The sequence below is a fragment of the Fomitiporia mediterranea genome (assembly GCF_000271605.1).
Source record: "Fomitiporia mediterranea MF3/22 unplaced genomic scaffold FOMMEscaffold_8, whole genome shotgun sequence".
NCBI classification, from domain to species: Eukaryota; Fungi; Basidiomycota; class Agaricomycetes; order Hymenochaetales; family Hymenochaetaceae; genus Fomitiporia; species Fomitiporia mediterranea.
Window position 1 is genome coordinate 144,981 of NW_006760393.1, and position 14,388 is coordinate 159,368.

Genomic DNA, 14,388 nt, shown 5'->3' on the forward strand with positions numbered 1-14,388 from the left:
ATATCAGGGTACTAGCAAAGGCTGTCGTGGACTCGATGGCCACGGAGCCAAGAATAGAAACTCACGTATCACATGACGCGTCTCAGTTGATTTTGTTGATCGATTCGCGTGCGTCTTTCGCGGCTCTGCCTCCTCCTTGGCTCATACTTTGACCCTCTCCTGGCCATCCATCTCACCGAAATGGCCCCTAAAATTCCTTCAGTGATTTCTTGCTCATCCCGAGCTATACTTGACTATGAGCTCGGCGAAGTCCGCGCCGGTCTTGAACTCACCGAAACTGAGGACAGCTGGAACAAGATATCCAATGCCCTTCTCCGTCTTAACGCCTTGGCAGTTGGCTCTGCTGCAGATTTTCCATCACAGCTCATAACAGCATTCAAATCCTTCGCACGGCCCATCATCAACTCTCTTAACTCGGAGCGTTCGAGGCTATCGGGCTGTGCCACGGATGTGCTCACTACGCTTGCGACTCACCTCCGACGGCCCTTTGAAGCTCTCATCCCTCTTTTCGTACCAACCCTCCTCTCTCTTGCCTCTCGATCCAACAAGGTATTCATCGCAAGAGCCAAAGCATGCTTATTGGCAATTGTCGAGAATGTCCAGTCTCCTATAATTTTTCCTCTTCTCCGGCATGCCGTTTCGGACAAGTCGGTTAATCTTCGTCTAACCGCAACAGACCTCGTTGTGGCTTGCCTCAACTGCTACAACCCACCGGACCTCGAGACACCGAATAGAGCAGAGGACATTGAGGCCGTCATGCGAGCTACTGCTAGAGACGCCAGCGCCGACGTTCGCAAGAGTAGCCGGAAGGCCTTTGAGGCCTACAAGATTCTCTTTCCTTCCAGATTAGATTCGTGAGATTGTTCTGTATTATCTCTTTGACCTGTACGATTACTGACTTGCCAAAAGGTTTATTGCTCCTCTAACGCCAACGATGAAAAAGTATCTTAACATCAAAGCTGCACCCGCGGGCCAGCGCAAGCCACTACTCCTCTCATCCTCAACCTCTGCGCCCACCTTACCTCCAACCTCGAAAGCAGGGGACATCATGACACGTTCTCATTCTTCCACCCAGGGCCATGCAAAAGGCTCTAGCTCAAGTTTCGTCCCAACTGAGCGAGCTGAGAAGGTGATGAAAAGCACGAAACCATCGGTCGCCGCTCCTGCAAAAGAGAGCAACTCGATGCCACCCCCACCCCAGCGTATACCTTCTTCAGGCCCAATTCGTCCGCCTCCATCTGTGTGCCAAGCAATGGCCGCAGCACCTTCATTTCCTACTCGTCGCACACTGCTCTCGCGGCAGGCTTTGAAGGCAACCACACAAAACACGATGGACTTGTCTAAGAGCCACTCGCTTTCTAATAGTGGTGCACAGCGTCCTGAAAGGGCGCCGACTCCTCCAGAACCATCACCTGTACTTGATGTTGCGCAACCCGTATCAAAGGCTCAGGTTGTTGATTCGTCGGGGACGGAACACGTCAAGACCGGTCCCCGGCGAGTTCCCAAACCTGCTCCTGAGCCTGATTTTTCAGCTTCGGAGACGAAGCAGCAGAACAATTTGGAGGAGAGCGTGAAGGAACGAGAAGGGGAAAAGGCACGTCTCGCGTCGTCCGCGTCATCCTCCACATCAACGACTACAAATGCAACTGGTCATTCTTGGTCTCGTCCTCCATCCCAACTCATTTCTTCGGCAAGTATTAAAACGGGCGAAGAAAAGAAGAAGGAGGTTCGGTCCCGGCCTGCGAGTAGGACAGACAGAGAGTTCCGCCCGCACCCAACCTCTAGGATGGATAACAATGCACCAAAGACCGCAGATCCTGAACCAGTCAGAGAGCCTCAGGTCCGACCTGCAAGCAGGGCTGGGGGAGAGTTTCGTCCTCAACCAACTTCAAGAGCTGATACAAACGAAACTGCTGATAGACAAGCACACACCCGTCCTCCTTCGCGAGCGAACGGGGACGTACCAAGACCTGTATCGCAGGCAGAAAAGAGAACCCATACGAAGTTGGAACCTAGAGCAGATCACTTAAAAGCAGAACGGCCTTCAAAGAGACTAAAGGAAGAAAGGCAACACAGCCACCCCAGCTCGCATTCGGCTAATCCGATACAAAATGAAGAGCCTCAAAGGAGGTCTAAGAAGGACAAAGAGGAGACTCGACCAACAAAGAGTGTAAAAGAGTCGAAGAGTGGGCGGAGTAAACAGGACAAAAGGAAGCGTAGAGCCGAGAATCTGGAGTTGCTTGTTCAACCGGAATCTGGGGGACAATACCAGGCACACAAGCCGACAGAAAGTAATGAAGAGCCGCCATTTGCAGATGCGCCGAACGAGGGAACATCGAGGCCGAAGCCAGCAACCCCGGAAGAACATGTTGCGCAGGATATTTCTGAGAATCATTCCGCGAGCGAACCGCAGAGTGCTCCACCATGTGAATTGTTAACCACGGAGCAAGAGCCTGCTCAGGACATTTCATCCAAAGATAGTGATGCGCCAATTGACACCGACTTGCGTAGCAGTGTCCAACAGGGCGTCGTCTCAGAGACCTCCGAATCATTGAACGAAGCAGTCATTACAGAGGACGTACAGACCCCGAAGGCCAAGCCACCGACCACACCACCACCCAAACGAAAGGACGGGAACCAAGGGAAATACGCGGGCGTAAAGCCTCTCGCTATTAACAAAGGCAAGGCAGCGGTCCGGTCAGAATCACCAGAATCCGATCAGCTTGCAGCCGGCGACATTCCCCTCCCGCCATCTCCTCCATATCGACTACCGAACTTTGAGTTCGTCACACCTGCACCTCTACGGCAAGCTACAGCCACCGCGGCGCACAGGTATCAAGTTGCCGCGACGCCGATTTCGAAATTGCTAGTTTCGATACAGAAAGGGTTTGATAATATGGATCGTAGTGTTATTGGTGAGGAGAGTGAGGGAGATGTGACGCTTTCAGGTTTACTGCCATCTCGTTCTCGGACGCAGAATGTTTTGCAAGGCGTTCTAGAGGAGGACGAAGAGGAGCAAGCTGTACGAAAAGGGGACATGTTGGTACCGGAGATTAACGATGCAGAGCTAGAGGAGGTGAAGTTCTTCGTTGATACACGTCCGAGGAAAGTTTTTGGGAAGAGGGAGCAGACGCGGACTGCTGTTGAGGAACGTACGCCGCTTGCTCCGCGTGTTGAGAATTGTTGAGAATTTTTTTTGCGAGTTATCGTGCTGCATTTGTCTTTCCTCGGCATATTGGAATTTATTAGAGCAATTTCTATGTGGATCGGCTTGTTTGTGTAGTGTAGATATTGATGTAAATACTGTACTAAATGCTATCTAACTTCTTAAAGTCTATATCGTGTGTCCTGGGGTGACGCGTTGCTTCGCGCGGAGTGTATATCTGCATGTGATGGCTACAGGATGAGTGGACTCGCAGGCTAGCTTCTTTACATTACTTGCTTGCTGTTCGTAGTGCTTGGAAGGTCAGCCATGAAGAAGCTGGCAGGCTGATCTGGGAAAGAAGCACAACTAACTTCAGTTCATTTTAATTTGTACTCAGCCCATGAATATGAAATAATTCACCATTAATATATTTTAGCGGATATTTTGGATGTATATAGCCCACCCAAATATCATTCGTTGAGAATGTGAGGCAGGCAGCTTCAAGGCAAGAATATCGACACCACGGATAAAGTCGTTGCTGAATTACTATGATGTACATGAGCAGCAGGTCATATGAGTGGATTTACAATGGCAGCAGACCTCAGAAGCCATGACCTTCTGCGGTCCGGACGTGCAGAAGTATTCAAGTAATTTCGCAGAAACTCGACAGACGTAGAGCAGGCCCGATTAGGAATACCAAGTATTGCTTACGTACGATGAGAACTTCACCTCCTATTATGTAACCAAATCCTCGGTTCCGGTCCTCCGACCCTCTCACAATGAGGTGTCGATCTTTAGATTCCAGCGCAAACAAGTTGATCGCAGTTTCTTTCGCCTAGTAAAAGTTCATGTGACATGGCTACGTAGCCATGGGTCAGTCTCCATCGCTCCCCACAGAGTATGCACGTCTCAGGTTTACTTCCAATAGTCTACGCAATACGGTGATTGAGTGCGATTCTCTTGGACTGCATTATCAACTTTCGACTCCATTGGAAGGTTTCAAGAAGGCTCGTGTGACGACATTTTCGCGGTGGGATGCTCAGTCACAGCAGTACATCCCATTCGCCGACTGGGAGAGAAAGTGGTTTGGAAAGGGTCCAAAGGGACGAGTCAGAATATATTCCAAGTGCCAGCTCGCGGAAGATACCGATGACAGGTTCGTTTTGACGAAGTATTTCTTCCCTCGAACATGGGGTGGTCAAGATTCCCCACGATTGTAAGTATAGGTTATTCTGGAATCACAGAGTGTTGCTCGAGACTACATCTTTATGATCTTATTTGTGAAGCAATCGTACGTTTACAGCCAACAATGGAAGACAATATGTTTGGAAAGCTCGAGACTTTTCATTGAAGGTGAGTGATCGAAATTCAGTTTTGTATTGCTCCATAGGTATCTCTTCGTTTCTAATTGTATCTTTTGGCACTAACAGCTATACTCCAAAGACGAGGATGTGCCGATCGCATCATACACTGGCCGCCGGTATTTCAAGAATGCCCATATGCCATTCATTCGACTCGCACCAGGCTGCGAGGACATTTTGGATTACCTAGTAGGTGAGGAAGAGTTATCTACTTATGTCTCTCAACTAAACCTGACTTCATATTTGTTTTGTTTTTCCCTTGAAAAAATGCAGTAACTTGTGTGATAGCGGAGAGGAAACGAAGAGAGGCAAAGAAAAAGTCATGATTTTCCTCGCCCAGCTGTTTGACTTTGACCTCCTGTTTTAAATTGAAAGAATGAATCAAAAGAATGGGAACTTACCAGTCATACCAGCGGTTATATTCCTGCCTACAGTAGGTTTTAGTTGAGATATGATCTTTTGGTGTGTTTGATACTTCCACCGACAAAAATCGTGTGTTCTGAGCATGACAACCTTAACGAGAGACACTTTAAAACAGACTGCCTGGGATGGAGCCCTCCATATTCGCAGATGGACACAGCCATAGTAGATAACTTCTTAATCTCACGTTAGTTCAAAGTAAAAACGTGTAGGTGGAGTCCTCTGTAGAGCATAATTTCAACACATAATCCTCCTTTGATTGTAAGAACGAGACATAAATTAAAGATTTATTGTCTGTCTGTCATTCATACCTTAGAACGCTCTCGACCTTAGGCAGTTGCGTTCAGAATAAGCCATTGTTCCGTTTCAAGTCAGACCAAAAATACACCACGTTTTGAGACATGCTAGATTTGTCTATAAACAAGGCCGTAAGAGCAAGAAACATCCCATTGCTTCTTGCATTCTCACCCTACCATCGTCATCCAACCTCAAGCACTTACCGCAATCCCCATCTGCTTATTTTATACCGTATGATGTACACCATCACGTCTAAAGAGTCGTTTGTTCTCCTGCCTCTCGAGAGCGGGATTCTACCTTTCCCGCTGAAACGCGACGTCATCGAAACGCTCCCTCGGTTTGGAAGGCCAGAGTACGGGTCTGAAGATGAGGGCGAACTAGCCATTCTCCTCGTTAGTAAGTCCGTGCGAAGGTTTTCCGACCGCCTCAGTGGACTTTTTCGTCGTCGTGATCACCAGCGCGGAGTCAAGGCCGTCCTCTCTCCCAAGGTCAAAGACGCGGACGGTGTCGACAGCGACAACGCGCTATTGTGGTTCACTAGCGCGGACAACTGGCGCCCTGGATTGCTGCCTCTCGAGCAGGCTGCACGTCGTGCGGACATCGTAAGGAGACCCGAGGCATTCGAGCGCGTCTGAGGCTATTCGCGAAGGGAGGGAGGGTGCGTTTTCTGGAGATGCATATCCAGAGAACATACCGCCCGAACTGAGCTGAGCCTTCTGGCGGTCCAATTTCTAAGCGTCCTAGAAATTGGTCACCGCCCTACGCCTAGAACGAGAAGACCCGGGTTCAGCGTCACCTGTGATTGGCGCAGAGAATGAGACGAGTGCCTGCGGCTCTAGTTGTTACAGTCTACTGACGTTTCTCAACAGACTTAGAGTTGAGCTGGCGTCAGCTATCAAACGAAAGGGCATATCCGTCGTGAGGCAGGTCGCGCCTAATACAAGCGTCCGAATACGAGGTGGACAGGAGATCGGGATTCCCTCCTCCCCGCTTAAATGCGATACCATCGACGCACTCCCTCGGTTTGGTGAGCCAGAGTATCGGTTTGAGGATGAGGGTGAACTAGCCACTCCCTTCATCAGCGAGTCTGTACCGAGGCTTACCGATCACCTCGTTGGAGTCCAGCGTTGTGCAGCGCGGAGCCAAGGTCATCCTCATAGTTCCTGCTTCTCTATTTGTCACGTTTCACTAAATGTTACCTACAGATTTCGAGTTGCTTTCCCGCTTATACGCGATGCCACTGATGTCCTTCCTCGGAATGGGAAGCCAGCGCACGGGTTTGAGAGCGAGGGCGAACTAGCCACTCCCCTCGTAAGCAAGTCTGTGCCGAGGCTTTCCGACCGCCTCAGTGGAGTCTTTCGCCGTCGAGGTCACCAGCGCGGAATCAAGGTCATTCTCAAAGTTCCTCCTTCTCTATTTTTTTCGTGATTCACTAAATGCTTCCTACAGATTTCCAGTTGCTTATGCGCGATACCATCGATGTCTTCCCCGGAATGGGAAGCCACAGCACGGGTTTGAGAGCGGGGGCGAACTAGCCACTCCCCTCATAAGCAAGTCTGTGCCGAGGCTTTCCGACCGCCTCAGTGGAGTCTCTCGTCGTCGCGATCCCCAGCGCCGGGTTACCAAGGTCGATGACGCGAGCATTGTCAATAGCGACAGTAGACTAACGTGGTTTACCATCCCCGTGCAATTTGGCGCCCTGGGTTGCTACCTCTCGAGCAGACCGCGCGCTGTGCAGACATCATAAGGAGACTCGACACGTTCGAGCATTTTTGAGGCTGTTCGAGAAAGGATGCCTGGGGCGGATGTCTCTCCAGAAGAATGTTTGCACCCGGACTGAGCTAAGCTATCCGGCGTTTCAATTTTGCAACATAAGCATCTTTTTAGTTGTTATCTGATTTGTTTTGCGCCTAGGACCAGACGATTCGGATTCAGCGTCACCTGAGGTCGGCACGGATAACATGAGACGAGTGCCCGTGCCCCTACTTGTTACAGTTCGCTGATGTTCATCCGCAGATTCAGCGTTGAGCTAGCATCGGCTATTGAACGAGAGGGCAGATCCACAATAGGCAACTTGAGTCGAATGCGAGCACCCGAGTACGAGATGAAGTGTGGACCAGAATTCTGTCTTTCCCCCCTAAGTGCGATACCATCAACGCACTCCTGCGGTTCGGAAAGCCAGAGCATGGGTTTGAGAATGAGGGCGAACTAGCCACTCCCTTCGTCATTAAGTCCGTGTCGAGGTTTTCCATCCGCCTCAGTGGAGTCTTCGTCGTCGCGATCACCAGTGCGGAGTCAAGTCATCCTCAGAGTTCCTGCCCCTCTATTTGTCGCATTTCACTAAAATTTCCCCACAGATTTCGAGTTGCTTTCCAGCTTATGCGCGATACCACCGACGCATTTCCTGGGTTAGTAAGCCAGAGTATGGGTTTGAGGATGAGGGCGACCCAGCCACTCCCTTCGTCAGCGAGTCTGTGCCGAGGCTTTCTGACCGCCTCATTGGAGTCTTTCGTCGTGCAGCGCGGAGTCAGTGTCATCCTCATAGTTCCTGCTTCTCTATTTGTCGCATTTCACTAAATGTTTCCCTGCAGATTTCGGATTGCTTTCCCGCTTATACGCGATGCCACTGATGTCTTCCTCGGAATGGGAAGCCAGAGCACGGGTTTGAGAGCGAGGGCGAACTAGCCACTCCCCTCGTAAGCAAGTCTGTGCCGAGGCTTTCCGACTGCCTCAGTGGAGTCTCTCGTCGTCGCAACCACCAGCGTGGAGTAAAGGTCATCCTCAAAGTTCCTGCTTCTCTATTTGTCGCGTTTCACTAAATGTTCCCTACAGAGTTCGAGTCACTTTCCCGCTTGTATGGGATACCATCGAAGCATTCCCTCGGTCAGATAAGCCAGAATACGGGGTTGAGGATGAGGACGAACTGGCCACTCCTCTTGTCAGCAAGCCTGTGCAGAGGTCTTCCAACCGCGTCGCCGGAGCATTTCAACGTCGCAATTACCATCATCGAGTCCAGACCGTATTTCAATCAAGGTCAACGACGCGGACGATGCCAATGGCGATGATAGGCCAATGTGGTTCACCGGTCGAGGCATTCGAGCGCGTTAGTGTCTGTTTGCGAAGGTTGGGAGGGTGGACATCTTTTCTGGGAATGACTCTCCCAGAAAAACGTCTGCACTCAGACTGAGCTAAGCTATCCGGCGTTTCAGTTTACAGTTTATAGTCTCACAAGTTGTTCGCTGACTTGTTTTGCGCCTAGGACTAGAAGACTCAGATTCAGCGTCACCTGTGGTCGGCGCTATAAACATGAGACGAGTATCCATTTCTCTGCTTATTACAGTTCGCTGATGTTCATCTGCAGGTTTGGCGTCAAGTCAGCATCGGCTATTGCGTATTCACCATAGATAGATTGAGTCGAATGCGAGCACCTGAGTACAAGATGAACAGTAAACCGGGATTCTGCCTTTCCCGCTTAAACACGACACCATCGATGTCCTCCCCCCGGGTTAGAAAGCCAGAGCACGGGTTTGAGGATGAGGGTGAACTGGCCACTCCATTCGTCAGCAGGTCCGTATCGAGGTTTTCTGACCGCATCGCCAAGGACTTTCGTCGGCGCAGCCATCAGCACCAAGTCAAGGTCGTCCTCTCTGCCAGGTAACGTTTCGGTCAGAACTGAGCTAAGCTATCCGGCGCTTCAGCTTAGCAGTCTAAGAGTCATATAAATTGTTCACTGACTTGTTTTGCACCTAGGACTACAAGACCCGGATTCAGCGTCGCTTGTGGTTGGCACGGACATCGAGCCGAGTACCCGCATTTCTACTTATTCCAATCCACTGATTTTCCTCTACAGGTTTGGGGTTGAGTCAGTGTCGGCCACTGAACGAGAGCTTGGCCACCAGGAGATCAGGCTTTCACCTTTCCCGCTTATACGCGACATCTTCAACGCGCTCCCGCGGTCCAGGAGATCAGAGTACGGGTTTGAGGATGAGGGCGAACTGGCCACTCCTCTCATCAGCAAGCTTGTACCGAGGTTTTCCGACCGCATCGCCGGAGCCTTTTGTCATCCCGATCACCAGCGCCTGGTCAAGGTCATCGTCTCTACCAAGGTCAGTGACGCGGACGACGTCAGCAGCGACGATAAGCTAACTTGGCTCACCAGCCCCAACAACTGGTGCCCTGGTCTGTTACCTTTCGAGAGGTTGCGTGTCGTGCTGTTCGTCGAGGGAGGGAGGACATCTTTCCTAGAGATGTCTATCCAGGAGACGTGAACACAGCTAAGCTATCCAGCGTCTCAGTTTCTAAGTCTGAGAGTCTCCGGAATTTGCTCACTGACTTATCTTGTACATAGGACTAGAAGACCCGGATCCAGCGTCGGCTCTGGTTGGTGCAGACTACATGAGACGAGTGCCCGTGTTGCTACTTGTTACAGCTAACTGATGTTTCTTTACAGATTCGGAGTTGAGCCGGTATTGCTTACCAACCGAGAGAGCTTGACCACCGTGAAGTAGGTTGAGTCGGATGCAGGCTTCCGGGTACGAAGTAGGCAGGAAACCGGGAATCCACCTGTCCTGCCTATATGCGACACCTTCGACACGCTCCTGCGGTTCGCACAGCTAGAGTATGGGTTTGAATATGAGGGTGAACTGGCCACTCTCCTCGTCAGCAAGCCCGTGTCGAGGATTTCCGACTGCATCGCCGGAGCTTTTCACTAGTTATCCTCCCTACCAAGTTCAAGGAGCGACTGATGTCAACTGCGACGATAGGTTAATGTGGTTCACTAGCTCCGACAACTGACATCCTGGTCTGCTATCTCTTGAGCAGGTTGTGTGTCGTGCTGGACATGCCTATCCAGAAATGTTTCGGCCCGAACCGACCTAAGATAAGTATCCAGCGCTTCTCTTTCTAAGTTTGAGAGTCTCAGGAAGTTGTTCACTGACTTGTCTCGCGCGTAGGACAAGGAGACCTGGATTCAGCGTCGACAGTAGTTCGCGCGGACAACTTGAGACGAGTACCCGCGTCTCTACTTGTTACAGTTCCCTGATGTTCATCTGCAGATTTGGCGTTGAGCCAGCGTCGGTTAACGAACGAGGGAGCGTATCCACCATGGGCAGATTGAGTCGAATGCGACCACCCGAGTAAAAGCCAGAGCACGGATTTGAGAGCGAGGGCGAACTAGCCACTCTCCTCGTAAGCAAGTCTGTGCCGAGGATTTCCGACCGCCTCAGTGGACTTTTTCGTCGTCGTGATCACCAGTGCGGAGTCAAGGTCGTCCTCTCTCGCAAGGTCAAAGACGCGAACGATGTCGACAGCGACAACGCGCTATTGTGGTTCACTAGCGCGGACAACTGGCGCCCTGGATTGCTGCCTCTCGAGCAGGCTGCACGTCGTGCTGACATCGTAAGGAGACCCGAGGCATTCGAGCGCGTCTGAGGCTGTTCGCGAAGGGAGGGAGGGTGCGTTTTCTGGAGATGCATATCCAGAGAACAAACCGCCCGAACTGAGCTGAGCCTTCTGGCGATCCAATTTCTAAGCGTCCTAGAAATTGGTCACCGCCTTGTGCCTAGAACGAGAAGTCCTGGATTCAGCGTCACCTGTGGTTGGCGCAGAGAATGAGACGAGTGCCCGCGATTCTACCCGATACAGTTCACTGACATTTCTCTGCAGATTTGGAGTTGAGCTGACGTGTTATCGAACGAAAGGGCATGTCCACCGTGAGGCAGGTCGCGCCTGATACAGGCATCCGAATACGAGGTGAACAGGAGATCAGTATTCCATCCTCCCCGCTTAAATGCGATACCATCGACGCACTCCCTTGGTTTAGTGGGCCAGAGTATGGGCTCGAGGATGAGGGTGAACTAGCCACTCCCTTCATCAGCAAGCCTGTGCCGAGGCTTACCGATCGCCTTAGTGGAGTCTTTCGTCGTCGCGATCACCAGCGCGGATTCAAAGGTCATCCTCAGAGCTCCTGTTTCTCTGTTCGTCGTGTTTCACTAAATGTTCCCTACAGATTTCGAGATGCGTTCCCATATGTACGCGATACTATCGATGTCCTTCCCCGGTATGGCAAGCCAGAGCACGGGTTTGAGAACGAGGGCGAACTATCCACTCGTAAACGAGTCTGTGCCGAGGCTTTCCGGCCGCTTCAGTGGAGTCTTTCGTCGTCGCGATCACCGCACGGAATCAAGATCATCCTCAGAGTTCCTGCTTCTCTATTTATCGCATTTCACTAAATTTTCCCCACAGATTTTCCAGTTACTTTCCCGCTTGTACGCACTACCACCGATGTATTCCCTCCGTCTGATAGGCCAGAGTACGGGTTTGAGGATGAGGGTCAACTAACCACTCCTCTTGTCAGCAAGCTCGTGCCGAGGCCTTCCGGAGCCTTTCGACGTCACGATTACCAGCATCGAGTCAAGATCGTATTCTATCAAGGTCAACAGCAATGATAGTCCAATGTAGTTCACCAGCCGAGGCATTCGAGGGCGTTTGAGGCTGTTCGCGAAGGGAAGGAGGGCGGATGTCTTTTCTGGAACGTCTCCCCAGAGAAACGTTTGCACCCGGACTGAGCTAAGCTATCCGGCATTTCAGTTTTACAGTCTAAGAGTCCTAGAAGTTGTACACTGACTTGCCCTGCGCCTAGGACTAGAAGACCCAGATTCAGCGTCGCCCGTGATCGGTGCGGATAACATGAGACGAGTGCCCGTGTCTGTACTTATTACGGTTCGCTGATGTTTATCTGCAGGTTTGGCGTTGAGCCAAGGTCGGCTATTGAATGAGAGAGCGTAACCACCATAGGCAGATTGAGTCGAATGCTCGGGCTCGAGTACGAGATGGACAGTGGACCGGAATTCCGCCTTTCCCGTTTAAACGCGCACCATCGACACACTCCCCCCGGTTTACAAAGCCAGAGCACGGTTTTGAAGATGAGGGCGAACTGGCCACTCCCTTCGTCAACAAGTCCATGCCGAGGCTTTCCGACCCCATCGCCAAAGATTTTCGTCGCCGCAGCTATCAGCGCCAAGTCGAGATTGTCCTCCCTACCAAGAAACGATTCGGTCCGAACTGAGCTAAGCTATCCGGCGTTTCCGTTTTGCAGTCCAAGGGTCTGAGAATTGTTCACTGACTTATCTTGCACCTAGGACTAGATGACCCAGAAGAAACGTCGCCTGTGGATGGCACGGACAATGAGCCGAGTACCCGTGTTTTCTACTTGTTTCAGTCCACTGATTTTCCTCTACAGGTTTAAAGTTGAGTCAGCGTCAGCCATCGAACGGTAGAGCTTGGCGGCCAGGAGACCAGATTTCCACCTTTCCTGCTTATCCGCATCTCTATCGTCGCACTCCTGCAGTTCGAAAAGCTGGGTACAAGTTTGAAGACGAGGACGAACTGGCCACTCTCCGCGTCAGCGAGTCCGTAACGAGGCTTTCCGACCCCATCGCCAAAGTCTTTCGTCGCCGCAGCCATCAGCACCAAGTCAAGGTCGTCCTCTCTGCCAGGTAACGTTTCGGTCAGAACTGAGCTAAGCTATCCGGCGTTTCAGTTTAGCAGTAAGAGTCATATAAACTGTTCACTGACTTGTTTTGCACCTAGGACTAAAAGACCCGGATTCAGCGTCGCCTGTGGTTGGGGTGGGCATTGAGATGAGTACCCGCGTTTCTGCTTTTTTCAGTCCACTGATTTTCCTCTACAGGTTTGGAGTTGAGTCGGCGTCAACGACTGAACGAGAGAGCTTGGCCACCAGGAGACCGGGTTTCCACCTTTCCTGCTTATACGCGACACCTTCAACGCGCTCCCGCGGTTCGAGAGTCCAGAGTACGGGTTTGAGGACGAGGGCGAACTAGCCACTCCTCTTGTCAGCAAGTTTGTGCCGAGGTTTTTCGACCGCATCGCCGGCGTCTTTCGTCGTCGCGATCACCAGCGCCTGGTCGAGGCCATCGTCTCTACTAACGTGGTTCACTAGCACCAACGCCTGACGCCCTGGTCCGCTACCTCTCGAGCAGACTACGCGTCGTGCTGTTCACTGAGGGAGGGCGGGCGTCATTCCTAGAGATTCCTATCCAGGAGAAGTTTCGGCCCGAACACAGCTAAGCTATCTGGCGTTTCAGTTTCTTAGTCTAAGGATCTCAGTAATCTGTTTGCTGACTCGTCTTGCGCCTAGAACTAGAAACCCCGGATCCGGCGTCTCCTGGAGTTTGCGTAGACAACATGAGACGAGTACCCATGCCTCTATTTGTTACAGACTTACAGTTCACTGATATTCCTCTGCAGATCTGGCATTGAGTTGACATTACCTATCGGACGAGAGAGCGTGGCTGTCATAAGGCTCGCTAAATCGGATACATGTCTCTGGATTTGAGGTGGACAATGGCGGTGGGCGACGGTCATCGAAGGAGAACTGGCTACTCTCCTTTGTTGCTTGTATCCCAGGGCCGCCGCGAGAGGACGACGAGGATCGAATAGGCGAAGGTGGGTAGGAAGTGTTGAGGAAGTGGTAGTCTGGCAGTACGTAGTTCATTAGTGCAGTCTTCTCGGCGGCAGTGAAACCGCCGGGCTTGGGTGACATCAAGACGGCAAGACAACAAGGCACCACGTGGTTCAAGACTCAAGACAAGAGGTGTGCGTCAAGGCTGTAAGGCTTCAGAGTAGAGTCAACTTCGGGGTTTTTTGCCTGCGCTTTTCCCCGAAGTCCTGAGATTAAGTAAGAGCCTAAGACTGATTGAAGGGGTTTTTTTGCCTGCGTTTTTAACCCAAGCCGTGAGATTAAGTGAGAGTTTAATTTGTAAGAGCATTAATGCCTAAGCTGTAAGAAGTGAGAATAAGTAAGAGCCTAAGTTGTAAGACGATTGTAAATTGAAAGCTCAGGCTGTAAGAGGTGCGATTAAGCACTGGCAAGAGCCTGAGTCGCAAGACGGTCGTTAGTTGAATAAGCCGTAAAAAGTGAGACGAAGTAAGAACCTGACCCGCAAAAAGGAATCAGGATTGAGTAGAAGCTGTGAAACCGTGAGAACGAAGCTGAAGTTGTACTATTACTAATAGCTTTTCCCGTAAGGGAGCTTTATGAATCAGATTAGTCTTGTGGAGTCTATTTCAATCTACCATCTTATATTATTGCAGCCAACTTGGAATAATCCAGTTGTCGGCATGATGCCTTTGAACAGTTTTCTT

General features: G+C 51.0%; 5 protein-coding genes across 5 annotated transcripts; 4 read left to right on the plus strand and 1 right to left on the minus strand.

The window, feature by feature from the left end:
* Positions 1-180: 180 nt before the first annotated feature.
* FOMMEDRAFT_90289 (uncharacterized protein) lies at positions 181-858 on the plus strand (the record flags this gene model as incomplete). The annotated part of the gene is made up of 1 exon (XM_007267936.1): positions 181-858. The coding sequence occupies one exon, from the start codon at positions 181-183 to the stop codon at positions 856-858; it is 678 nt and encodes a 225-aa protein (XP_007267998.1).
* Positions 859-4,014: 3,156 nt separating this feature from the next.
* FOMMEDRAFT_157823 (uncharacterized protein) lies at positions 4,015-4,832 on the plus strand (the record flags this gene model as incomplete). Its single annotated transcript, XM_007267937.1, has 4 exons — positions 4,015-4,361; positions 4,432-4,498; positions 4,576-4,699; positions 4,780-4,832. 4 exons carry the CDS (start codon positions 4,015-4,017, stop codon positions 4,830-4,832), a joined length of 591 nt encoding a protein of 196 aa, XP_007267999.1.
* Positions 4,833-5,327: 495 nt separating this feature from the next.
* Positions 5,328-10,653, plus strand: FOMMEDRAFT_157824 (uncharacterized protein; the record flags this gene model as incomplete). Its single annotated transcript, XM_007267938.1, has 19 exons — positions 5,328-5,825; positions 5,873-5,881; positions 5,968-6,592; positions 6,681-6,926; positions 7,138-7,217; positions 7,282-7,534; positions 7,600-7,749; positions 7,815-7,885; positions 7,958-8,393; positions 8,483-8,514; positions 8,585-8,790; positions 8,825-8,877; positions 8,974-9,487; positions 9,572-9,603; positions 9,674-9,689; positions 9,732-9,826; positions 9,887-9,986; positions 10,176-10,299; positions 10,366-10,653. 19 exons carry the CDS (start codon positions 5,328-5,330, stop codon positions 10,651-10,653), a joined length of 3,828 nt encoding a protein of 1,275 aa, XP_007268000.1.
* Positions 10,654-10,925: 272 nt separating this feature from the next.
* Positions 10,926-12,723, plus strand: FOMMEDRAFT_157825 (uncharacterized protein; the record flags this gene model as incomplete). Its single annotated transcript, XM_007267939.1, has 8 exons — positions 10,926-11,373; positions 11,467-11,642; positions 11,691-11,772; positions 11,864-11,927; positions 11,966-11,983; positions 12,019-12,278; positions 12,363-12,416; positions 12,464-12,723. 8 exons carry the CDS (start codon positions 10,926-10,928, stop codon positions 12,721-12,723), a joined length of 1,362 nt encoding a protein of 453 aa, XP_007268001.1.
* Positions 12,724-12,907: 184 nt separating this feature from the next.
* On the minus strand, positions 12,908-13,786 carry FOMMEDRAFT_157826 (uncharacterized protein; the record flags this gene model as incomplete). The annotated part of the gene is made up of 4 exons (XM_007267940.1): positions 12,908-13,060; positions 13,106-13,224; positions 13,367-13,449; positions 13,515-13,786. 4 exons carry the CDS (start codon positions 13,784-13,786, stop codon positions 12,908-12,910), a joined length of 627 nt encoding a protein of 208 aa, XP_007268002.1.
* Between the last annotated feature and the right edge of the window lie 602 nt (positions 13,787-14,388).